A 25,449-nucleotide genomic window follows, 5' to 3' on the forward strand; every position below is an offset into this window, starting at 1 on the left:
CGTCTTTAAGCAACTAGTATTTTAGGGTTTCGTCCACTTTCTAGTTTCCACTCAGCGATTGCAACCGACAACGGTTGTGAAACGCTTTGGAAGTGCTATAGATCTCGTCTACTGTGACGAGTAACTTTAAGCAGTATATCCTTTATGAAATTATTAATTTTTATTATTGATGAATATTTGGTAAAATTATATTTTTTTAATTAAATCTTTTCTTTATGAGCAAGTCTTTATTGATAGTTTTCATCATTAAATTTTATTCAAAATTTAATTAGTAACTCAGTCTGACTAAATTACGTGATATCTCAGACTGAGCCCATCCCAAACCAGCCGAGCCCCCTGTTAATTGCCCATTTGAGATTTGGCATCCTTATAGGAGGTGAGATCTTCAGCTTTCTTATTAAACTGACAATACTACCCATATAACAATGATCCCTAATAGAATAGATATATTTTCTAATTTAGCAAGCAAGAACCGCATATCCAAGTTAACAACAACAGCAGCAGCAGATTATTAAATATCTTAGAAGCTAAAATCATTGGCATGACAAACAAATATTTTCAACTAAAAAGATCTTTCCTTACTATATTTGAGACAACTTGCAACAAACCAACAGCGTGAAAGCTCCGATGGGATGCTATCTTCTGTCCGGAAACAAAAATAGAGCATTTGGAATGGCTGATACACATCCAACGACCCCAACCCAAACAACAATTCTTCGGATTTCCGAAGTAAGCATCACAACACAACACAAAAATTGCCAGTTTCAGCTAATAGAGATCAAAGAATGGATTTTTGAATCATGAATCCGACAAATCGTGGCAGGAATGACTCATGACACTTCCACCGAGGATAAGATCTCCTGGAGAGACGACACGGTTCCGGACACCGCCAGCGCAAGGCCCAGCACCAGGATCCCCAGGTCGGCGGCCACCGAGCCCCACCCCAGCTCCATCCCGAACACCTTCAGGTGGAAGGCCGCGGGCAGGACGAAGGCGAGGACGATGCACACGCTGCTCCCCACCAGCGAGAGGAAGTCGGCGAAGTTGGGCACCAGCATCGCCGCCAAGCTCACCGCCGCCACCAGCAACCACCGCAGCCAGGCGCAGTACCTCTTCCCGCAGAACCAGCGCTCCACCACCTCGTACACAGGATTCATCATCACCGGAAACGTGAAGAAGAGGTTGATGCAGAGGCCCAACTGGACCAGCACGGTGACGACGCCGGTGCCCAGGTTGGTGGTGATGATGTCGCGGGTGTCATCGCCGAAGGCGAAGTAGCCGAGGACGCCGAAGAGGCCGTACATGACGGCGATGAAGAACATGGAGAGCCCGAGGGTCCTGCCGAATTTGGCTTTGTCGGCAGCCTCGGACTCGAGGGGGAGGACCATGCCGATGCCCTCGAAGGCGTAGACGGCGACGCCGACGCCGTAGAGCAGGACGGAGGGGCCGGCGAAGGCGCGGAGAGGCGGGGGGTGGGCGAGGAAGGTGACGAGGTCCTCGCCGAGGACGACGGCCATGGCGCCGAGGTCGACGACGTCAGCGAAGATGCTGAGAGGAGCGAGGAGGGTGAGGGTTTTGATGGAGTTGAGGCCGAGCTGGAAGGGGAGCATGGCCCAGATGTAGAGAGCTTTTGGGGCGAGGAAAGGGGAGGGATTGGAGGGGAGGCGGAAGAGGTAGGCGAGGGTGTTGGAGATGAAGATGAGGTAGCCGACGCAGAACCCGGCCTGGCTGAGGACGATCATGACGTCGACGGCGGCGCGGCCGGCGGGGCCGGCGACGGCGAGGCCAAGATCGCCGAAGCAGGCGATGTTGGAGACGCCCACGATCTTGGATAAGTCCTGGTCGGGCTCGAGGCGGCGGCGGGTGCGGACGAGGAGGAGCATGCAGTAGAAGGTGAGGGCGGCGACGGCGGCGAGGAGGAGGGCGCCGGCGGCCCACCCGGTGCGCATGAAGGTGTAGGGGAGGCCGAGGACGCCGGAGCCGACGATCGCGATGAATACGTTCGCGAAGGTCTTAGGCTGGGAGGAGAGGCGGGCGGCGGAGGGGTGCGGCGGGAGGAGGGGGCTCGTCGGGTCGACCAGGCCGTGGGTCGACGAGCTCGCCTCGCTGTTCTTGATGCTCTCGAAACCCATCTCGATCGATCGATGCTTTTCTTTTTCGTTTTACTCTTTGGATCCTTTAATTCATGGGTTGGCTGGAGGAGGAAGAAAGAAGGGCTTTGGATGGGATTTAGATGGGCGTTTGAAAGCAAGGAGGGGGAAGGGAACTCCGTTAAGCTAAAAAAAAAAAAAAAAAAGGGAACTCCTCATATCACGTGTTTTTTATGGTTAGAAAAAAACTTGTGGGTCCCACGTGACGTTGGGAAAGGGCATCAATCTGCACCGTCAAATGGGTGATGTCTTTTTATCTTTTAAGCTGTATGCGATTCACGGCTGGCCACTGCGCGCCGGCACGTCGCGTCCTGGCGTATGTGGTAAGGAACGATGGGCGTGAAAATGAAAGCACACGTGGTTATGGGTGCTTCATTAAAGGTAGCGATTGGTGCATACATGTAGTCAATTTGGTGAGTCCAACTTTTATTTTTCCCTGCCTTGTTGCTGACGATGAAAGTGGATCGGATAATATCCATTCAAAGCAGACGCGTGACTTCCAGCTTTCCTTGAGAGAGACTGTCATTTGTGGCAAAGATATTCGAAATGCAGAAATTAATTTGGGCAATTATTATGTACAATATCTTCTCGTCTCAAATAATACTATTTATTTATTTATTTATTATTATTATTATTATGGTAAATCGGCTACTCACATGGCTCTAGCATGAGCATAGCCAGCTATATCACTAGCAAAAAGACTATACAAACTAGAAGGAGAAGTTTGCTGGGTCCATAGAAAATCTCTTAAATGATGAGCGGCAAATGAAGCGACCTAATCTGCAGTTCGGTTCGTCTTCTGAAGAACATGCTTGACCTGGACAGCACGGCACTCCCGCATCATCCGTCATGTGTCATTGAGAAACAGATGCTCTGGCACCTCCCATCCCTCCTCCCGTAATCGTTCAATCAACACAGCTGAGTTTTCCTCCAGAATGATGTAGTCAACTTCTAGTGCATATCTCACGAAGGAGAATTCCTCCCATACTGCTCTGAGTTCCGCCCTAAAAGTTGAAGCTAATAATACTATTTATCAAGTACAATTAAAAATGCTATGGCCAGTTATTGCCCCCACTGTTTTCTAATTTATATCAAGTTCCATGTAATGCATGTTCGAGATTAAATAGAGAAATTGAGAGAGATATCAAGCTGAAGCACCCCGTTAACGATCCTAGCCAGCGCCAGCAACATGATACATAATGAGAATTTGGCAAGATACATCTTTCTTTGCACAAATTTACTATTGGATCGCACAATGGCCACTTCAAAATAAGTGCAGATGGCCAAATCAAGAAAATTAGAGTATTCCGAGATTTGTGCATAATGCTATCTAATGGTTAATATCATGCAAAAAAAGGTTAATCTTTTTTCTTTTCTTTTGCACGAAACCTGCAACCCGAACTATTTACAACATTTCCGTAACAAAATGCTAAAATCACCCCTCAATTCACCAGGCTAACATAAGTTGTGCTAAAGATCAAATTGCCACCATCATCCACATGCATGCAGTTTCTCTCTCTCTCTCTCTCTCTCTGTGTCCGTGTGTGTGTGTGTGGCCTCGTTGGAATTTTTGACTCTTCTTTTGTTTTGCCCCTCTTTTAGCAGCTAGGCGAAGGGAGGAAAATAACAATGATTAGATGAAAGGACTGTATCATAATTAAATTCTTTTTGCTTTTCTCCAACACCAGAGTGGTTATACGTAGTACGAAGATTAGATCTTGAGATTTCTAGAGCCATATTTGACTCGGAAACTAGGTATATGAGTCAATCACATATCCAATCTCTCAAAAACTTCGCATATAGGTTTTCGTATGGTAAAGGCACATGCAATGCTCACTTCTATATTATAGTCTGAATTTCTTATCAAAATTTCTTAGTTATACTTTTGACTGTATGTCGTCAATTTTTTTACTTTTTAAGTAATAAAGTAGATAATAGAATTCATTAAATATTGCTTAATTTATAGAGCATGCATTATTAAAAAATTAGTAACTATCCAAGACCCAAATCCAAAACCAATTCGACAAAATCCGATAATTGTTGGTGAATCATGCTAGACTTGAGCCCAACATAAAGGCTTGGTGGGTAAAGTTTAGGTCAAACGTTTAGATGGTATGTCCAAGCCTAATCTAAGTTGGAGGTACCCACTACAAGCTCTAACTATGCCATGCATATAAGAAAACTGTTGCAAAAATCAAGCTGGAGAGCCATTCTTAGGGAACAATGATCGATCTGGATAAACTTTACTGCATATTTTTTCCAATATACATCAACCTCTGTTTATGTTTTTGATACCAACTTTGTTGCGAGTATTTTGAAAGCTTTTAATTTCCAATTAAAATATATGGAATGATGAGAAACTTATAGTTCATTATATGTTAGTCCTAAATAACTAAAGCCATAGATTAATAGTTGTTTGGTAATAATAGTTTTTAGCAGTTAACAGTTGCAGTAATGCTGCAAAGTCCATATCAGGAATTATAATAGAACATTTCAATTCAAATTAATAAAAGTGAACAAATTGAAAATGCGAGACAAGCACTGCAAGCTGAACCCAAAAAATGGGACAGGAATTAAGAGACAGTTTGATGTTGTGTCTTAGCTGTTTATGATTGGGGTGCATTGTTGGAAAAATTACTAGAGAGAGAACTGTGTGATTGGATGTTTAAAAGAGAGAAGGTGAAATGAGATCCTCTGTGGTGTGACTTTTGTACCATAAAGTACCGTACCATCATGGGTAGACTTTTGTTTTGCTCAACATGGCATCAAATTTCAAAAGGTTGGAGTTTGGAATCCCAAACATTTTCAATTTGCACCTAAGATTAACTTGACACAAGAAATGTTAGGGTGCTTCTAACTTATGCAAAAAATAAATGTTAAACAGACATTTTAAAAGAAGGGCCGTGCTGATTGATCAAATCTTTTGCAATTATCTACTCCTAATAGCTGAGTCTATATAAGGTTTATTTCACAAAAATTTATCTCTCTCTCTCTCTCTCTATCTATCTATCTATCTCTATCTTCTTTCTCTTCACTTCTCTCCAATGCGTTGCTCAAGCCCACAGCCTTTTAAGGCATTCTTGGGCCAAAGATTTTAGGCATGAATGGCCGGGCCGAGCCTAGAAAATAGATGCGTTTGACAAATGACAGAGCTCGAGCTTAGAGATTGAAGTCTTACCTAGTACTTATTTTTTATTTTTCTTTTATTATTTATTTATATTTGATGTATTTACCGATTTAATAAGATAACGAATATATTGTAGGTTGTTGGAAGTATTTAAAATATTTTAAGTTTTTTTAGTATTTTTTGAAAAATAAAAAAAAGTGGTGGTCCGAACTTAGAGTAAGAGCCAAACTTGGATCTGAAAGGTAGGCCGAAGGTCAAGCAGAACCTCGATAAATTGTATAATACTTTTGGCAAAATCTACTTCAAGCCTACCTTAGCCCGACTCATGAACAAGTCTACTCCCCCTCTCCTTACTCTTTCCATACACATATGGACACGCATACGCACAATGAAATGGCCTTTGTCCTTTGTTCCATCTCAAGCTTCGTATCTATCTCCTACCTTTTTTCGTCATATAGAGCACAGAATTCCCATCCTCCCCAATGAGCGCTCCTAGGTTTATTATGCACTTCTTCCAACATGCACCTATCCTACCATTCATGCTAATATCACAACCTTCCTCCTCGACACCTCTTTGTTTTATTTATGACCTTCTTCCTCCTATTACGTATCCTTTCTACACATCATACTAATGCTATAACTTCTCTCCTATCCCTCCCTCCACTCAGCATGATACCCTCTCTCCTTACTATGGTGTTCTTATGATTGGAACTAGGCTGGGCTGGTCAAGTTTCCTTGCAACCATAGCCCGACGTGAGAAATGTTTTGGACTTCAAGCTGGCTCAGGTTCGAACTAGCATGAAACCAAACCCTAGCCCAATTTGAAGCCCAAATGAGCCTGACCAAGCCAGGCCGAGCTCCATCACAGGGTCCGATACCTTGACCCAACAAAGCTCGGCTCAATCACCCAACGTGGCACTGTAGGAGATACTGGTTGAATCGGATATATAATAGATCAAAAATCTGTTAACCCGAATCCAACCTATTTATTGAACATATCAAAAAGGCATATCCGAGCCATCTAGTTTGATCTACAATGGGTTGAAATAAAATAAATGGGTTAAACGGTTGACCATCACCACCCCTACCATCAACAATGTCCTCCTCTTCCGTTGTTATCTACCTGTAGTCTTTATTGTTCTTCTTTCTCTTGATAGTGTGAACCCTTCTTTTGTATTTATGCCATTATAATTGTTTTTCCTTGTTTATTACCATTGCCCCACCTCTTTTATCCTTAGATTGAAAAGATTGCAAATTGAGGTGATGAAGCAAAACTAACACAAACAGTATGAAGCATACTTCTTTTGCATATATAACCTTGAGAAATATTTATTATCGGAAAAAAAAAGGGTTAAAATGTACCTCAAAAAACAAGGATGTCATGTTGTTACTGCCATGCTCCTTCATTTTCATTTAAATTACTTAAATTGGATTCAGCTAAAAAGACCAAATTGCTTCCCCCCCCACCAATTTTCATGGTAAAAATTAGTAGAGCACCAATGTAGTCTTTTGCACTCTTCACTTTGACAGGATTACTTTTTATATTTCCCATCTCATACATCTCTAATCCCTATTTATACACTTCCTGGTTTTGCCAATCATCGCCTGCACTTCCGTGGACATTTGCCCACATATAACTTCATGGATAAGATCCCATCCATTCTTTTCACTTCTATCTCTTTCATATCTTTCCAATTTTTATTGGGAGAAATGGAAGGAGCCCCACCGCATTATAATTATCTAAGTCCAGATTTTTAAGATGCACTATTCAAGAATCAAATCTAAAACCTTTGATTGATAAGAAGAGGAGTATAATTATAGAGGCAAGCCCCAATTCGATCTCTTTCATAAGGTTGGCCATCCCGCTAATACTTTAAATAAACCAACATAAGAGGACATTTCATATTTATGAGATACTTACAATGAAGTGCTTCAATTTGATATGGTGGAGAGCCAGCAGCTTTTACCTTGCTTTCATACCTTTTCAAATCAATATTATAAATATCAAGGATATAACTACTAGAGCTGATGCATATATGATGCTAAGTTTAACTTGACATTTAGATATGATAATTGGCAAACAATATTTGAGCTAATGTGCATGAAGCTTATGAATAAGTAGTAAAAGCCAACTTATGGGACTATTTTTCATTTTGAAGGTACACAACTTCCATTTTGACTTTGAGTTAATATGCATGAAGCTAATTAATACGGGTAGAAACCAACTTAAGGTACTAACTTTTCCGTTTTGGAGGTTTCAAACTTCCTTTTTGACATTACTTTGAGGTTAATCATCTAAAGTGGACTCTACATTTAAATTAATGCCCGAAATAATTCTAACTCACCATAAATTTTTAAAGACTTATTGATCCAGTATAACTTCAGCCTGCTGAACGAGTATAATTTTGCTCTACTAGTTGAGTACAACTTCGTTCTAATAACCGAGTATTTTGATTTGTTGATTGAATTTTGTGTCTATATCTTGGTACTTAACTGAAGATTAATATCCTTCCAAATTTTTTTATTGAGCCTGATGTCTTTTTTAAAGGCCCACCGACACTTGGTTCATGAACCATGGTCCTGTACCATGAAATGCCCACAGATGCTCCCTGCGGTAGCTTTCAATTTTTTATTAGACTTGTAGGAGACCAAACGAGCTCGTGGCCAATAAACAAGTACAACTTGCCCAAAAGGGTAGCAAGTTTAAAAAGTGGAGGCTGTAACATTTTAACGGCCGTCATAACCTTCTGCATGATAACTGACAGCAATAAAGAAGATAACTTCTCTGATTGGCCGGATCCAGGTCGCCCTAGTGGCAGTGAGGAGGGTCGTTCTTGTTTCAGAATATTTAGGCTACCATGGATGATGGTGTAATTTTTCAAACTAAGCATATATTTAGAGTGACAAATAAAGCAGTAGTTTTGTATGTATTTAATCACTCTGAAAATAAGAGAAGAAGAGTTGTCTAGAGCGCTCTAGAGCTTATTGTTTTTTGACTTCTGTAAATGTATCTGTATTCGAATGATATAAATTATTTATTTTAGTAAAAAAATAAATAAAATAATAGACTGTGGATTAGAGAAGGAGAGTTGTCTAGAGCGCTCTAAAGCTTATTATTTTCTGGTTTCATTAGATGTATATGTATTTGAATGTTATAAATCATCTGTTTTAGTAAAAAGTAAATAAAATAATAACTTTTCTAACTGCCAGTTATAATGCAAACATTGGTCATCAATTGTGAAGCAGTGAACTATACTTATGGAATAATATATTTTAACCAAAAAATAGAACCAACTGAAAAGGGTCATTATTTTGATAATTTTAATACTAAAAACTCAAAATCATGACGGAAGGACATAACGGCCGTTATAGTTGTTATGACGGTGAAAAAGCCGTTCCTCGGTAACGGTTAGCCGTAAAAATGGAAATGAAACAACGCCCCAACCACCAAACACCGATTGGCGCCGCCTGGACGAATTACCCGCTCCGTCTTATCCCACCTCTCATCAATTCGCTTCGTCTTCTCTACTCTTTTCCTTCTCTTTGGGCGAGTCAAAAACCCTCTCCCACTCTCGTTCCTCCGCGCTTCCTCTCTCAATCCCCACCCTCTCTCGCGCTCGCGCTCGCGCTCGCGCGTGCTCTGATCGCTTCCATCTGCGACTGTTCTGTCTCTCTTAGCTTCTTCCTTCGAGCGGCCGAGGAGTTGGATTGCGCCGCGGGGCTAGAAGGGCCGTCCGTGGAAGGCGGAGCATGGGCGGCGGCGAATTAGGGCTTCCAAGGGAAGATCGTCCGGAGAGACCTTGAAAAGAACTCAAAGTGGTATGATTCGGTTCCCTATTCCAGTTCGTTGGCAGGTTTTTTGTTGATTCATTGCCCATTTTCTTGTTTATTTTTTCTGGTTTAGGGTTTTCTAGTTCTGGCATTTGATGGATGCTTTGAATCGATGTGCATTGAGATGAATCTTTGTGGATTTTGGTTATCTATCCTTTCGTGGGAACTTCAATTTTTGGATAAATATCCTTATAATGAAGTTTGGAGTAAGAAGTAATAAATGCACCCTCAAAAGTTGAAACTTTTTTCTGGGAATTATGGGTATTGTGACCTCTTTGTGTTTGGATTCGGAACAAGGGAAGGAACTCCTTCTTTGAGATAAATGTCCTTGTATAAAGGAGTATCGAGTACACTCGAAGGTTGAACCTGTTTTTGGGAAGTTGGGTATATTGACCTATTTGTGATCAGTTCAAAGGTATCACGGGTCATCTTTTTATTGTTATGGAGATATGGTTGGTTGGTATTTATAATAGCTTAGTATATCCAGATCAGCCACTTGGCTTTTGCATTCTCTCACAGGGACAGTGCTGCGTGGTTCTTATAGCAAGGTTTTCTCACTCTTTTGTGAGTTGGAACATGTTGATGCCACTTATAGCATTTTTCTTAAGAATCTAACAATTCATTGATATTAAAGCATGTCATATTGATAACAATTGAAGATCAACTGATTTTTCAATTGAGTACGTTAGGATCTTACAAGGAAACATTTTTTTGACAAAACTAAATTGAGAATTTTTTAAAATACGGGAACAAATTCATCTAGTTTTAATGCTTTTAACAATGGATGGTTCCTAGACTTCTGGATATTTGGACAATTGGGCCCATTTTGATACCTCACAGGGGTTACAGCATGACCTGTTTAGAAAGTAAGATAAATCGAGAGCCTTTAAAAAATACATGAACAAATATATGAAGTTTTAATGCTTCTAATAAAGGATGATTTCTAGATGTCTAGATATTTGGACAATTGGGTCCATTTTGATACCTTATAGTGGTCACAACCAAGGTTTGCTGTACCGGTCGGTACCAGTCGGTACCGACCGTACCGTACCCGTACCGATGGGTACCGGTATCGGTACACCAATGTCGGTACGGTCGGTACCGAGCGTATGGTACCGTACCGACACTCGGTACGCCTATACTAGTGCGGCACCGGTACGGGGTTCGGTACCGGTACGGCGAACCTTGGTCACAACTGACCTGCTTGATTCTAGATTAGGAACTAAGGTACATGATCCACAATTTGGCACCTCGATGTGGATTGATCATGTTGAATAATTTAATCACCAGAGAACTAGGAATTGCCATTTATGGAGGGCGATAAGCAACAAAGCCTCTGCAGGAAAGAAATTGGTACCTTGGAATTTTTAAAAAATAAAAGATGCCATAAGGTGTCAGGTTGTGAAGCTCTTCTGTATCATCCTCATGCACATCCAAGAGTTGTTGTCCTGACATATTTTAGTTCATGTAGAATGACTTTCTTTCCAGTGAAATAGCCATTGATTGGATAATTGTGGTAGAGTTTGTTATTGTTCTGTGCCATGTGATTTCTTATGTAATGAGCATAAAGTCACATGCTTCAAGAAAAGCCAGGCCTCCTAAGATGAAATTTGTTAGGGAAAACAACTACCTGCATTCTCGACCGATCACTTTACTTTGGATATAAAAACAGTCTTTTAACTGCATGGCATCATGTTCTGAAATAAGACCACAACAAATTCTAAACAACTATAGACATCACTTGGCCTATTTACCATTCAGGCAGCGGCAACTGAAGTGGTTGGATTTTTAGGATTTGTTCTGTTTTGCTTTTGCCATTGTTTAAAATAAAGCTTTTGGCTTTATGCCAGGAGTCAAATGGCCAGGGTGGTCATCGGTTAACCTGACCAAAAGAGAACTTTTACTAGGCTATTGCCTTTCAGCACCTGACTGCCAACCTGGACCAGGCTAGGTCATTTGGAAAAAAAATTCTGGGCCTTGCCCAACCAGGCCCATCCCAATCATATTTTATGTCTAATAATATAAAACTCAAGGATATTTTTATGATTCACATGACTTGCTATCTAAAAACTCAAATCAAGTTTAAATCATGAGATACCAGATTGAGTAATTTACTTTGAAACAGGATTTTTGGTAGGAGAAAAATAGTAAAACTCCATATGTGAACTTTTAAAGCCCAATATAACATATCCTAATAAGAGAGGAGCACTTATAGATTGTGCTGATCAAAGGTTGTGAGATTGCAGCCAGATTTCACTATGTCAATCAAAATGATGCTGTAGAAAGAAAACCCTGAGAAAATGTTGGGTGACAGTGTTTTGATAATAGGTCTGGGAATAACGAGAATGGAGGAAGAGAAGGGTTTCATGAGATGGGGTATAAAGACTAGAACTGCCATGCCAAGACAGATTCTTCTTGCACTCCCTTTATGTGCATTTTGTAGTACCGAGGCAGTGCGTAGAGAAGCCCATAGAAACTCATACATTGGCAGGGTATTTTCTTTGTGAAGAGATGAGAGGAGCCATCTTTTATGGTAAATCCAAATTCTTAGGCATCGGTGAATGAGTGATTTGATGGAGTTGTCTATATTCTTAGCAAGTAAACTAGTAGGATAGCAATAAATTGTTCCTATAATCAAGAAAGTAATTGAATAATCTGATTTAGTAAAAAGACACATATATACACACTTCATTTATACTTTAGACATTCTATGGTCATGTTTGAATGTTTGCCAATAACCACAAGCAAATGAAATTGCAACTTAAGAAAATGACAAGGCCATATAATTTGTATGAACATCCCTGTAGTTTAGATTTATTATATATATCTAAAAAAGAAGTAAACAGGATGGTAAAATGCTGCATCAAAAAACAAACAACAACAAAAAAAAAAAAACAGGTTGATGGAATGATGAGATCTAGAGCCATTACCTGCATTTGAAATTATACTCAACTATATTTTACATTTGATGTGATAATCTACTTGATCATTGGACGGGACATATGCATGAGATTTGTGTGACATATAACTTGAATAATTTCCTTTGATGTTGATATGCTTCCACTTGGACTTTAATAATTATATTATCTTTTTGAGAATATGAATCAGTTAAATTATGAAGCACATTTGGGATAACAAGTTATAACATTGTGATAACTTTTTTTGTACTCTATTGGCACCTGTGCACATCATCGTTTATAGTCAGTGGATCATATTTGTATCCTTTGTGCGAAAGAAGGATTCACCTTCCTTCGCACCCATCCACCGTTGGATCACCCAATGCACAAATCTCAAAGTGCTCTGAACTCCATCATTCACACATGCATGGATCTCAAAGCATGCAGTGGATGATTCAGTGTGAATGAGCATGAAGGAAGGTGAATCCTTCTTTCACACAAAGGATACAAGTATGCTCCAGAATGAGCAACAGGATGTCACTGATTATCAACCAATACCTATGAAGGCACTATTGTTCAAGTCAGCAAATTCTAACTATTTATGATTCTACATATAAGGGAAAAAAATGTAATGTTATGTGCATTGGAAGAGATTATGCTGTTATCGTGGATATAAGACTATAGTGAAAGACAAACTAGATGGATTAAGAATTTAATTGTAAATCTAATTTATTAGTAGCAGAGAAATCCATTAATGGTTCTTTCTCTCATATCTATCTATTTGTCTATCTATTTATATCTATACATATATTTGCTAGATTTTACTGGAGAGTTGGAGGAGTGTGGAAATCACCACTTGTCCCAAAAGCTTAAGCTGATAGGATGAGATAGATTTATTTATATATTATATATTTTTTTACACTCCCCCTCACACGTGGGCCGGACTTTCCTTTTAATGGGCGAGGCCAATATATGAAAGTTTTTTAATAATGGGGTTAAAGAGTGCGGAGACAGGGTTCGAACTCAGATCCTCTGCTCTGATACCAAGTTGAAATCACCACTTGTCCCAAAAGCTTAAACTTTTAGGAAAAGTGGTGATTTTAACAAGAAGACAAGTCAACAATCAATTATTACATCCATTTTTGATTTTTTTTCAAACATCTTGTTTGATGAAGAAATTTGAAAAGGCTGAGACCTCCTTCAGCTCTTTAAGGGAAGTTAGTTTAAGATAGTAATGGGATCATGCAAAATATTAGCGGCTATAAGCACTGTCCACAATTCATTAATCAGTAATTACCTTTAAAAAACCAGTTGAGTTTTAAGTTTAGATTGCCCACCATGTATTTTGCAGTGACTAATATTTTAAATCCTACAGGCTGTGCGCATTATGTGCTTGTGTATATGGGATGTATTATCAAACACATAATCTTCTTAACTTTTATTGTGAAAATTATTAAAACCAGGGCATTGTTATCTGATTCACGTGTATATGTGTGTTTTATCATTGTTTTATGAACATTTCCTCCAAGGATTTACTCATAAAGTTGATTGCCCAGTAGTGGGTGCACTTTGGTGTATTAAACGTTGTACCATGACCAATTTAACAATATGTCTTTTGTTATTTTCATACTTTGATTTGTAGTTCACTTATACCTAATGTCTCATACTTTTGCATCAGTGGGTGCACTCTGGTGTATTAAACGTTGTACCAAGGCCAATTTAACAGTATTTCTTTTGCTGTTTTCATGCTTTGATTTGTAGTTTACTTATACCTAGTGTCTCTTTTGCATCTTCTCATTGTTTTTTAATCTTTGGATACCTGCATTGAAAATTTGGAGGGATTCAGAGTTGAATTCTTTTTGACTTATACTCATCTCTGAAACCTTTTTTAACATGACAACTATCTCTGGTGAAAGCATCCTTAGTTGTATTTGTATCTCACTGTTTCAGATTTTACACACACAGGCATATATATATATATACACACACACATATACATCTATATACATATATAATGTCAGTGTGTATGTGTCTTTGGAAGTCCATGAATCATTTTCTTTTTCTACTGGTCCTTGGAAGAAGATATTTTTCTTTTAATTGCCTTATGAACCTCTATGATCAATTCATATGTTTTTCCATCCCTTCTATGCGAGGCTCAACTCCACATGTGATTGGATGGGCATGTATTATTTATATTTGCATGGTTTTGTGTTTGAAATGAAAATTCCAAGGTTATATATGGTAGGATATGTTATTTTACATGTTATGCAGACAATTACTTTGAACCAAAGCATGCCACCTTTTTGACACATTAATTTAAGATTTGGCCACATTTGGAGCATCAAAAATGAGTTCTTTACTGAAATTTAGTATGTTAACAATGCCTTATCCTCTTTGATAAGAGGAAGATTATCTTATGCCTCAAGGATTACATCTCACATTATCTGAGTTTTTGTATACTCTCATGCCTTGACCTTTTTTGAACATTATAAGCAAGCAATATTGTCCCATGTCCCCATCAGATTCACTGGTATTGGAACATTGTAGATTGACAGACTGACTAATTCTTGTTTTGTGTAATAGTTGTTCTTTTTGATGTGGAAGGCCCTACCTTATTGTCATTGCAGCTTGACAATTTGAATCATTTTATACAGCTGTCTCATCCTGCTACCACAATTAAATGTTGTCCATCTTTACCCAACTATTGCCTGATCCGATATTAATAAACAACTAGTTTGGACAGAGTTCATCAGGTATTGGTCCTATCTTAATGATTGCAAGAAAAGTTAGGCCTGTAATCAAGGTTATTAGCAGGATGGAGCCTAAGGTTTAATTTTGCAGCTTGTATTTGGTTGGGTCTTGACCTCTGTTAGTGCAAGAATTTTCTATTATTGACTTTATTACTAAATAATTATGGTTCTGATCATATCCATGGTGCCTGGAACTAACACAAATTTGTTTGTTGCAATAGGTTTTTGTTAGCAAATGGCAGAAGATCGGGAGGGAAATTATGATTCTAGTAGCCACTCCAATGAGAATAATCATGAACAGTTGCACATTGAGCCTATTTATGAGGCCTTTCTCTGCCCACTTACGAAACAAATTATGAGGGATCCTGTTACACTAGAGAGTGGGCAGACCTTTGAGAGGGAAGCTATTGAGAAGTGGTTCAAGGAATGCAGGGGCAGTGGGAGGAAGCCAATTTGCCCATTGACACTGAAAGAGCTAAATTGCACTGACCTGAACCCTAGTATTGCTCTAAGGAATACTATTGAAGAATGGACCCAAAGAAATGAAGCTGCTCAGCTTGATAAAGCTTGTAGATCTCTCACTTTAGGAAGCGCAGAAAGTGATGTTTTACAAGCTCTAAACTTTGTCACTTATATTTGCCAGAAAAGCAGGTCCAGTAAGCATGTTGTAAGGGATGCGGACTTGATACCTATGATTTCTGGCATGATGAAGAGTAGCAGCAGGAGAGTGCGATGCAAAGCATTAGAAACTCTTCGTATTGTGGCTGAAGAAGACAACGACAATAAGGTTGTCCTTGGGCTTGTTGCTGTTTTTTTTTCAGCTGCTTTTGCATCTTTCTTGAGTTGTATGTTTCTTGATGATATATTTTTAATTTCCTTGATGTGCAGGAAGCTATGGCTGCAGGGGACACCATTCGTACTATTGTAAAGTTCTTGTCACATGAGCATTCCCAAGAAAGAGAGGAAGCTGTCTCTCTTTTATATGAGCTTTCAAAATCTGAATGTGTGTGTGAAAAGATTGGTGGGGTCAACGGAGCAATTCTTATACTAGTTGGGATGTCAAGTAGTAAATCAGAAAACATTTTGACTGTTGAGAGAGCTGAGAAAACACTAGAGAATCTGGAAAAGTGTGAAAAAAATGTGAGGCAAATGGCTGAAAATGGTAGACTGCAGCCCCTTCTTACCCTGCTCCTTGAAGGTACCTTCTACTTATTATATCTATATATTCTGTTTGAAACTTCTTTTCTTTGTTGCTTGTACATTGGCCATGGAGACTGACTATACAAGAGATATATGAATAATGCATGGTATGTAAATGCAAGGGGAGGGATGCTTCCATAAAAAAGTAATAAGTTATAGTAAAATCAATTGTGGTTTGAATATATCAGTGCATCTTTGCAGTATGGAGGTAATTTCTGAAAGTCTCACTGAGTGCAATGTATCAGTGAATTTTTGCATCTTGTGAATTTTGGACAGATGAAATGTTGCTGCACCAATTTTTGCAAGCTATTCACCTCAATGTATGCCATGAAAAATTTTGCAGGTTCACCTGAAACACAGCTATCTATGGCTGCATATCTCGGGGAGCTTGTTTTGAGCAATGATGTGAAAGTATTTGTCACCCAAACTGCAGGCTCAGCACTGGTTGATATCATGAGAAGTGGGAGCAAGGAAGCAAGAGAATCTGCTCTCAGGGCATTGAACCAGATTTCATCCTATGAAACAAGTGCCAAGATACTAATCCAAGCTGGCATTCTCCCCCCTCTCATGAATGACCTTTTCACTGTTGGTGCCAACCAGCTCCCCATGAGGCTGAAGGAAGTCTCTGCAACAGTTCTTGCTAATATTGTGTCTTCAAGTGCTGGTATTGAGTCTATCCCACTTGGTCATGACCACCAAACCTTGGTCTCGGAAGACATTGTTCATAATCTACTACATCTCATCAGCAACACAGGTCCTGCAGTTGAGTCTAAGCTCCTTCAGGTCCTCGTTGGACTTACAAGTTCTTCCACAACTGTTCTAAACATAGTGGCTGCCATCAAAAGCTCTGGTGCTACCATCAGCTTGATTCAATTTGTGGAAGCTCCACAGAGGGATCTCCGCATGGCTTCTATTAAACTCCTCCATCGCATTTCACCTTACATGGGTCAAGAGCTGGCAGATGCCCTTTGTGGTACTGCTTGCCAGCTCAGCAGCTTGATCAAGGTCATCGCAGAGAATAATGGGATCTCTGAAGAGCAAGCAGCTGCTATTGGGCTTCTAGCTGATCTTCCCGAGGGGGACTCACGCCTCATTAGGCGTCTTCTGGATGAGGGGGCCTTCGACATAATCATTTCCAAAGTTGTCAGGATTCGGCAAGGGGAGACTCGTGGTAGTCGTTTTGTCACTCCCTTTCTTGAAGGGCTTGTAAGAGTTCTCTCAAGGCTGACATATATTCTGGAGGATGAATCTGATATCGTATCCCTTGCTCGCGATCATAATCTTGCTGCACTTTTCACTGATCTTCTTCAGATGAGTGGGCTTGATAGGGTACAAATGGTCTCTGCTATGGCATTGGAGAATCTCTCAAAACAGTCAAAACATCAAACAAGAATTCCGGTTGTCCCGGAGCAAGGATTTTGTTGTTCTATATTCCCATGTCTCAGTAAGCAGCCTGTTGTAACTGGCTTGTGTCGAGTCCACCATGGGATCTGTTCTATGAAGGAGAGCTTCTGTCTGTTAGAAGGGAAGGCAGTGGAGAAGTTGGTTGCCTGTTTGGACCATACAAATGGGAAGGTTGTGGAGGCTGCCTTGGCAGCCCTGTGCACGCTGTTGGATGATGGTGTGGACATCGAGCAAGGTGTGATGGCGCTATGTGATGCAGATGGGATTAAACCAATACTTGAGGTATTGCGGGAGAACCAAACAGAGATACTCAGGCAACGAGCTGTTTGGGCTGTTGAGAGAATTTTGCGGACGGATGACATAGCTTACGAGATTTCAGGAGATCAAAATGTGGGGACGGCTTTAGTTGAAGCTTTTAGGCACGGTGACTATCGAACAAAGCAGATTGCCGAACGAGCACTGAAGCATGTAGATAAGTTGCCCAACTTTTCTGGAATATTTCCTAAGATGGGAGGTTGATGGGTGGGCGAGGACAGAAGCCTTTTTTGTACAGTAAGCTTGTATGTCTTTTTTCTTTTGTTCCCTCATATTTATCTGTTTCGCTCCCCAAGTTATTGAAAGATTTGACATTCTCGTATCTTCACTGCATTCTGTTTGAATTTTTTATATTGGGTGGGATTTTTTTTTTCTCTTTATTTTGAATCATTCAGTGTGTTGATTGTTAATGGTGCTATTCATCAGTTGAAAAATAAAATATCATGATGGCATTGGTCAAAGCTTTCAGGTATGGTGCTTACCAGATGAGGTAGATTAGTGAGCCATGTTTCATAGATTGCAAAACTCCGGGGTGACGGGTGGAAGAGGATGGAAGTGTTATTTTCTATCATGCATATTTACTTTCTTGTCCTTTTTATCTGCTTTGCCTTTCAGAGACTAGAGATTGTTTATATGTTCATGAAATTCTGTTTGAATTTTTTTTGGTGGGATCTTTTTTTGCCTTTCTCATTCTTATGAAATATGAAGGGTAATGATTGGCGTTGTTATCAATCTGTAACTGAATACAGTCGATCCAATTAGTAAAAGTTTTTGTGTGGACTTTACTCATGCACAAGGTTATGCATCTTACTTTCTGTTCGGTCATGTATATTAAATTGATATAGAGTAGAGATTGTTTATTTGTTGATGAAATTCTGTTTGAAATTTTGTTTGGTGGGAATTTTTTTTTTACCTTTCTCATTCTTATGAAATAGGAAGGGTAACAAATGGCATTGATAATACAATCAATCCAAATTATAAGAGCTTATATATGGACTTCACTCGTGCACAAAGTTATGCATCTCTCTGTTCTTCCAAGTAATGTATATGACTTTTTCAAGTTCTTTTTTTTTTCCAGCCATGTATATCACCATGATCAAATATTTACGAATGCTCTTGTTACTTGATCATCCATTCCAATTAGGAGTGTGCACATTACTTAAATTTGACATTCGAATCCAACATATTTCGAGAATGGAACAAAAAAGTAAAAAAAGAACTCTGACTGATAATAAAATAGTAAATACCACAAAACTGGGAAGGCAGGGTTGCCCCTGAACTTCACCCCTCAGTTACATCCTTCTTATCCATTCTAGTCTGCAAAACTGTGAAGGTGGGCTTAACCCTACGCTCATCACCTACATCCAACTAGTATCTAGTTTAGCCCGGTGCTGCACCCATCACTTTGCTTCTAACAAGCATATAGTCTACAAAATTGTGGAGGGAAGAGTAATCCTTCACTGCACCGAAGGCCCCGAAGCTGACGGCGGTGGCACCTCTGTTTTCATATTATCCCTGAATGTGTTGTTGGCCTTATTACCTATATCACCACCTCCCATCAGAAACTCGCTGCTTCTACTCTCTGGTGGGCAGCATGGAAGGTCACTGCGAAAGGCTCTGTTATTCTTCGATGTCGCGATACCGGTGGATGCGGGTGGCATGACAAGTGATGATGGCATGGAGGAGAATGCCTGAGAAGGATTGCAGAAGAAAGAAGAAGGATCGGCGACTCACCCACAATGGGTATGGGTGCAGCCCATAAGGTCAGAAAAAAGAAGAAAATACATAGGAGACGGAACCGAGATGTAATTATCCCAAACAAAATTTCTAGAGTGATGAGCCACGAAGGATGTCACCCAGTCTGCCATACTGTTTACCTCTTGGAAGACATGGGTAGCTCGATGGGAGGCGCACTCCCTCCAAACGACTGTGGATGTCGTGTATCAGTCACAACCTGCCAACCACACGACCCAAATCTTGGACCACTTGATCATCATGGCTAAGTTCCTCTTCAGGACAATATGGTTCATTCCCAGCACTTGTCTTGCATAGGAGACGGCCTCCCATGCGGCTCTGATTGCGGCACCGACCACAGTCTGATCGAAGAGCTGTCGGCTCCCAGCCACCACAAATCTGAACTCTTGATCAAAACCCGGCGCCACCCTGTTTTCGAAGTTTACCTTGTCTGGCATCGAAGCGAGGATCCCACAGGGCGTTTGGGCTGCCGGCTTGGGGTGCGAGGAGGGTTGGTAGGTCGAGGTCGTGCATTGGCCAGATCTCGGGGTGGAGGCTTCAATAGGTGACGAGGAGGTCGTGGAGGGCTCCTTGGTCGTCCGAACATGTGTCGAGCCGGCTGTTGGGACCGAAAGAGATGACGACAATGGTGGGGACGCCGCAGAGAGAGGAGAAGTGTGCTGGCCTCCTTCTTGAGGCCTTCTTTCCTCTACCTATATCTGGTTTTCTATCAGCTAGAATCGGCGCCGTTGACGAGCCATCGTTCGGTTTTCCTTGAAGCTTCTGTCAGGAAAAAAAAGGATATAACCTGCTTTAATATTATGTGGAATCCTTTATCGACAAGGATTCGGAGGGAGTTTGCCGTGGAAGGGAATCCTCTACTTGACTACTCCATTGGCGAGGATTTGGAGGAGGAAGTTTGGTTTTGAAGGCAATTCTACTTTGATTTTTTTTCTTCTTCTTCTTCTTTATCTATTGCGGGTCTTCTTGGGCCACAGGATTCGGCCTGAGAGGTGATCGAGTGATATAGGCTAATATCCGCATAGCCTGCCCAATCCATAAATCCAGCAGTAAATCAGTTCTGGACCAAACAAGCCTTTAGACTACTTAACATTAATAACATAGCACTAACATGTGCATCTAGTTACAATAGCTTGGTTTAACAAATTATCAAGGGCTTCGAACCACTGAGGTTCTTATGGTCATCATCCAGTTATTGAGGAGATAGTGAATTACGAGGTAGTGGTGAGAAAGAACTTGAAATATTGCAAGTGCAAGAGCTTACAAAAGAAAGGGAAGCATTAACAATAGCCTAAGCAAGCATGACCTAGGTACCATCCGTTTTGTAACCTTTCTATTTTGAAAGCACTTCATTCGTAAACCATGGATACATTACCTAGCTTAGAGATAATGGAAAAGTGCTTGAAAAGAATGATAAAAAATTAATAATGGCTCTGTTGCTCAGGTTCAGGCTGTGGCTGAATGGTGTTGGATGATGCTACTTTGTCGTATAACGTTTCGATGCAATTGTAAATCTATTATCGTGTTTTTTGCATACAAATTATATATATAGTATCAAGCAAGGTTTGCCATACCGATCAATACTGATGCATATCCACTCATTCCGTATCATACCCAATATACGGTGATCTACTGGCACTCGATATGCTGAACCAGTTTCCGCACCGAGTATACCGATACTATAATAAAATGGTACCGGTATAGAATTGGATACCGAAATAGCAAATCTTACTATCAACAATATAAGAGTTTTACTAAATGTATGAAAATAAATGCCTATGCAAAATTCATTCTTACATAATTATTATAAGTTTCCCTAATTTGTATTAAATATTATAGTTGTACTAGAATTTCTTTTAACTATAATTGGCTAATATTGCATCATTGGACCCTATTTCCACTTGTACAAGAATCATAATTCTTAGCATAAAGATGAGTTGTTCCAGTCCGAGGACAGCATGCCACATGTATAGCACTTTCACTATTTATACAACCACAATTCAATTTTTGTAAAAAATGCTCGAAAGATTTCAGTAGCTGTACAAGTAGTTGTTCAAAATCAAAACATCCTTGTACAGGGTGAGTTTGTACTTATTTTAAGTTTTCTAAATTTGTCCTAAATATTTTATTGATGCAAGATACTTTTGTGGTACATGGCTAATAATATACAATTTCCCTACTTATACAATGGTCACAGCTATTAGCACGGTAATATCATGTTTTGGTACAAGTCATTTAGTTGTATAAGTTGCTTGACATAGCCATGACACTTGATAGGCAAGTTTAATTGAAGTACAGAATGGTGCCTGCAAACGTTCAGTAAAACTTACTAGAACTATTCTCGGAGATCATTTTTTGTATTATAAATGTACATATGTTTATGTAATAATTATTATTTAGCTGTTACCGTATTATTTAAACTAAAGCAACTATTGTTTAATATTTTCTTTTCCTCAATTAAAAACATTTTTGAATTTAGATATCCATGCAAGTTTAGAAATGTTCATCTTGTTACCCTTGACATGGCAAAATAACATTGCCGTTTTACATTTTTTTCCCTTCATTTCTCATTTTGATATCGGCTAACAATTATGGTATCCTAAAGAAAAAAGCACTTTTATAAAAAAATATTATTTTTTATCCTCAAAAAAATTATACTCAAACTCCACAGCATAATATGGATATATTTCTAAAAAATAATCAAAAGCTTGATTATTATGCGAGGATATTAATGTAGTTGAGACCATAGTTTAGTTAGCATGAAAATTGATATAAGAAAAAGATGTTTTTTAAAAAAATTTAAAACAAAAGAATATGAGAATCGTCCCTTGTATACTCTTCTTTTAAAGTGAAAATTTTGAATGGGAAAACCAAAAAAAAAAAAAGTGCTGCAGCCCCTCAACATTAAACGTTACATTTTGATTATTTTATGTTAAATCAAAAGATAAGAAAGTCAACAAAGAACTCGGAATGAATCTCACCGGCAGTCAGTCCTACATGGGGTGTGGAGTCATGAAACATCGCAAGGGAATAGGTCACGCAAAAGGGCACGAAAGGATTGGTCTGGCCATGCAAATTGGGTACAATACACAGGTAGTTTGAATCATGAGTTACCATACCAGCAAATTGAGGGAAAACTTCTATTTTTATCCAACATCATTACACGCTTCAATTATATTGGCATAGAACTGAAGATCTATTTCATTCTGGTTTAAACTTTGCATGCATAGTTTAAACTTTAAACCATAAGCGCACATTTTTCTTCTGAGATGCCTACTTCTTAGTGTCTGGGCTTTGGGTTGCATCTTTCACGGGAAAGAATGATTGATCTTCTTTCACCATTCGGTTGCACCATACATAGATCTCAAAGCAATGCACACTCTTTCTCCGTCCATCTGTATATATCTTGAATCTGTTATATATATCGAAGCAGCTATTGTGTGATCCAATAGTAGATTTGCGCAAAGGAAGATCAATTCTTTCACACGAAAGATACAACCCCGTCCCTGTTGCTTATGGGGACACTTGGAATCTCATGAACCAGTATTAATTCAGAAGTCGAGCTTCCCCATCTTGGGAGAAGGAAACCATGCCGCCAGTTTTCTAGCTGGCTTTGATTGTAACGAAGTTATCTGGGACAGGCATGCACTAGCAGTAGCAGCATTTCCATGTTTTAAAACTCAAAAAGTATAAACCGCAAACGCATATATTATTAGTCTAAGCACAAAAAAAAAAAAAAAAATCAGCACTGATGTCACAGTGGATAATGTTAATACCACGGTCTCTTCGTTTAAAGAAAAATCATCCATCAACAAAGCTCCCACCCCCCCATTAACACTGCATCTACAGGAAAGGGGTGCTGTATATTTGGTCGCGCGGAGGTAGAAATCACTCACAAAAAGATGGGGGCCATGACCAATGTAATGGTCGCAAGCATTTTGATAAGGACGTGGAGCGAAGGCCCTGCAGTGTCTTTGAATGGATCACCAACTCTGCAAGTAAAAGAAGCTAATGTCAGTGCTTAAACAGCTCAAGTTTTTGTGGTGTTTGTCAATACATGCAGTTAAAAATGATCCAAGCTGACCATCAAAAGGTTAAAAAGAGGGAAAAAGATAATCAAAAGGACTACCAAAAAAATAACGCAAGCTGGAACAAAATGCACAATGCAGCTTCATGCAGACGAGGAAATGGGGGTGGGAGGGAGAGGGAGAGAGAGAGAGGGGTTGAGGTTCTTGGTGGAACTTTATTGTGGAATAAAATGAACAGAAAGAGGCTATCTGTAAGGTAGATAACAAGACCTGTCTTAGAGGCATTGGTATTCTTCTAACACTATATTACTATTCTAGTTTAACTAAGCTAATATTGTCAGTTAATTGGAAAAAATAAAGAACAAAAGTGAGAGACTCAAATTCCAAACTCTCGTCTCCTTTTATTATTGTTAATTTATGTTTATGGTGCATGTGCGACCAGTGCACCAGGCAGGATCTAATCATCTCACACAGACACATTGGGCATAAACGTATGTTATAAATAGAGCACTAAGCATCCATATATTTTATACATGTCCCATATATTACATAAAATATAGCATATTTTGTGAAGCTTACAATATATACACATATTAAAGTATCATATAAAGATTAATTTATAACAGTCTATGAAATATAATAAAGTATATCTGGAGATTTATGGGAATAAATATGCATTGCACATGCACACACAAATACCACTAGAATTCAATCCAACCATCCTGAATAGGATGATATTCTGCCTGCCTATTTTCTATCCCATCCTACTGACTCTTCCCTCTGGTATCTGTCTTCTAATTATACTTGACATGAACTGCATATGCCCATAGACACGAAACCACACTTTACCTCTGATATGCAAGCGCATACAACCAATTTTTTATTAGTCTTCATCAAATTCATCCAAATAGCTCCTTCAGATCACCTCACTTAAAAATTTAGGTACAAGCCATAACAATATCTTGCATCCATCTATTCAGCATGGAAGCTTCATTAGGAGTACATACAAAAGGGCACATACAGGGGTGTTTGGATGCCTAGCTATGAAATTTATGGGAAATCACACCACCACATTGGGGAAGCAATTGGAATGATGTGTTGGAGGGCATTCTTATAAGGTTATTGAGTTCGAGTTGGAAATTTCCCACCATATCCTATATCAGAAGCTGTAATCCATTAAGAAGGCAAGCATTCCCAAAAATCTTGGGATAGAAACAAACCTCCCAAACACATCCTACTTCTCCCTCCTCCATCCCTTCTCTCAACTTAAGCAAAATATTCAAGTTATGTTTTGTGCCTATATATCGGACATCACATGAATTGGGTGGTTGGGCATTCGAGGTGCTCCTACAATATTTCAGAAGCCTGCATAGTGCATATAAAATGTTATGGACTCTGCCCAAGAAAAATTCAGACTGTATGAAACACAAGGACGCTTCTTGATTTTTCACTTTTTTGGTTGAATTTGTCGACTAGGATACTGCAAAAACAGCACATGCAACTAACTTTAGGACTAACTTTGCACAAAAAGTAACAACTTGGGAATAATCTCATGAAAACACTGACACAACAAGTGAACCACATGCAATAATCACATATGGTTTATGTGATAACAAAGCTGAAGATGTGGAAAAATAAGAACACATGGCAAATCAAGTTTGGGAAACATACGTATCACCAGTAACTGCTGCCTTGTGACAATCACTGCCTTTCCCTCCAAGTACACCAGTCTCTATATATTTTTTTGCATTATCCCAGGCACCTCCAGCGGTGTTCAGAAAGAGAGCCATAAGGATACCAGCCACTGTTGCAAACATAAGCATCGAGGCCACAACTTTCGCCCCAAGTAGCGGTTGGCTAGTAAAGTGTCCCAAAATTCGGAAGAGCAATCCTGTCAACCAGAAAAAAATAGATCTCTAGAACCTCACTCATGCAAAGCCCTCTCCATCCTCTGTCCAATATATTACTAATAGGGTTTTTTGCATGTATACC

General features: G+C 39.5%; 3 protein-coding genes across 15 annotated transcripts in view; 1 reads left to right on the forward strand and 2 right to left on the reverse strand.

Annotated features, from left to right (window-relative positions):
- Positions 1–555: 555 nt before the first annotated feature.
- On the reverse strand, positions 556–2,290 carry LOC103720110 (amino acid transporter AVT3B-like). Its single transcript, XM_008809670.6, has one exon. The coding sequence runs from the start codon at positions 2,130–2,132 to the stop codon at positions 831–833; it is 1,302 nt and encodes a 433-aa protein (XP_008807892.3). The 5' UTR covers positions 2,133–2,290; the 3' UTR covers positions 556–830.
- Positions 2,291–8,742: 6,452 nt separating this feature from the next.
- Positions 8,743–18,135, forward strand: LOC103720109 (U-box domain-containing protein 44-like). 2 transcript variants are annotated; one of them, XM_008809669.5, is made up of 4 exons: positions 8,743–9,096; positions 14,977–15,542; positions 15,644–15,953; positions 16,299–18,135. In XM_008809669.5, exons 2-4 carry the CDS (start codon positions 14,991–14,993, stop codon positions 17,876–17,878), a joined length of 2,442 nt encoding a protein of 813 aa, XP_008807891.3. In that variant the 5' UTR covers positions 8,743–9,096; positions 14,977–14,990; the 3' UTR covers positions 17,879–18,135. The 2 variants fall into 2 exon arrangements, with proteins under 2 accessions (XP_008807891.3, XP_008807890.3); XM_008809668.6 differs by having other exon boundaries at positions 8,789–9,131.
- A 4,984-nt stretch (positions 18,136–23,119) lies between these two features.
- LOC103698431 (pyrophosphate-energized membrane proton pump 3) overlaps positions 23,120–25,449 on the reverse strand; it is a 28,178-nt gene continuing 25,848 nt past the window's right edge. For all 12 annotated transcript variants that reach the window (XM_088717506.2, XM_039120473.3, XM_088717514.2 and 9 more), the window contains 2 exons: positions 25,129–25,348; positions 23,120–23,421 (listed from right to left, as the gene is read on the reverse strand). In XM_088717506.2, coding sequence (XP_088573632.1) covers positions 23,322–23,421; positions 25,129–25,348 — 320 coding nt within the window. In that variant the 3' untranslated portion in view covers positions 23,120–23,321. The remainder of the gene's footprint in view (positions 23,422–25,128; positions 25,349–25,449) is intronic.

Source organism: Phoenix dactylifera, chromosome 3, assembly GCF_051530095.1.
Source record: "Phoenix dactylifera cultivar Ajwa chromosome 3, Ajwa_hap1_PhDact_Kaust_v1.1, whole genome shotgun sequence".
Lineage (NCBI taxonomy): Eukaryota > Viridiplantae > Streptophyta > Magnoliopsida > Arecales > Arecaceae > Phoenix > Phoenix dactylifera.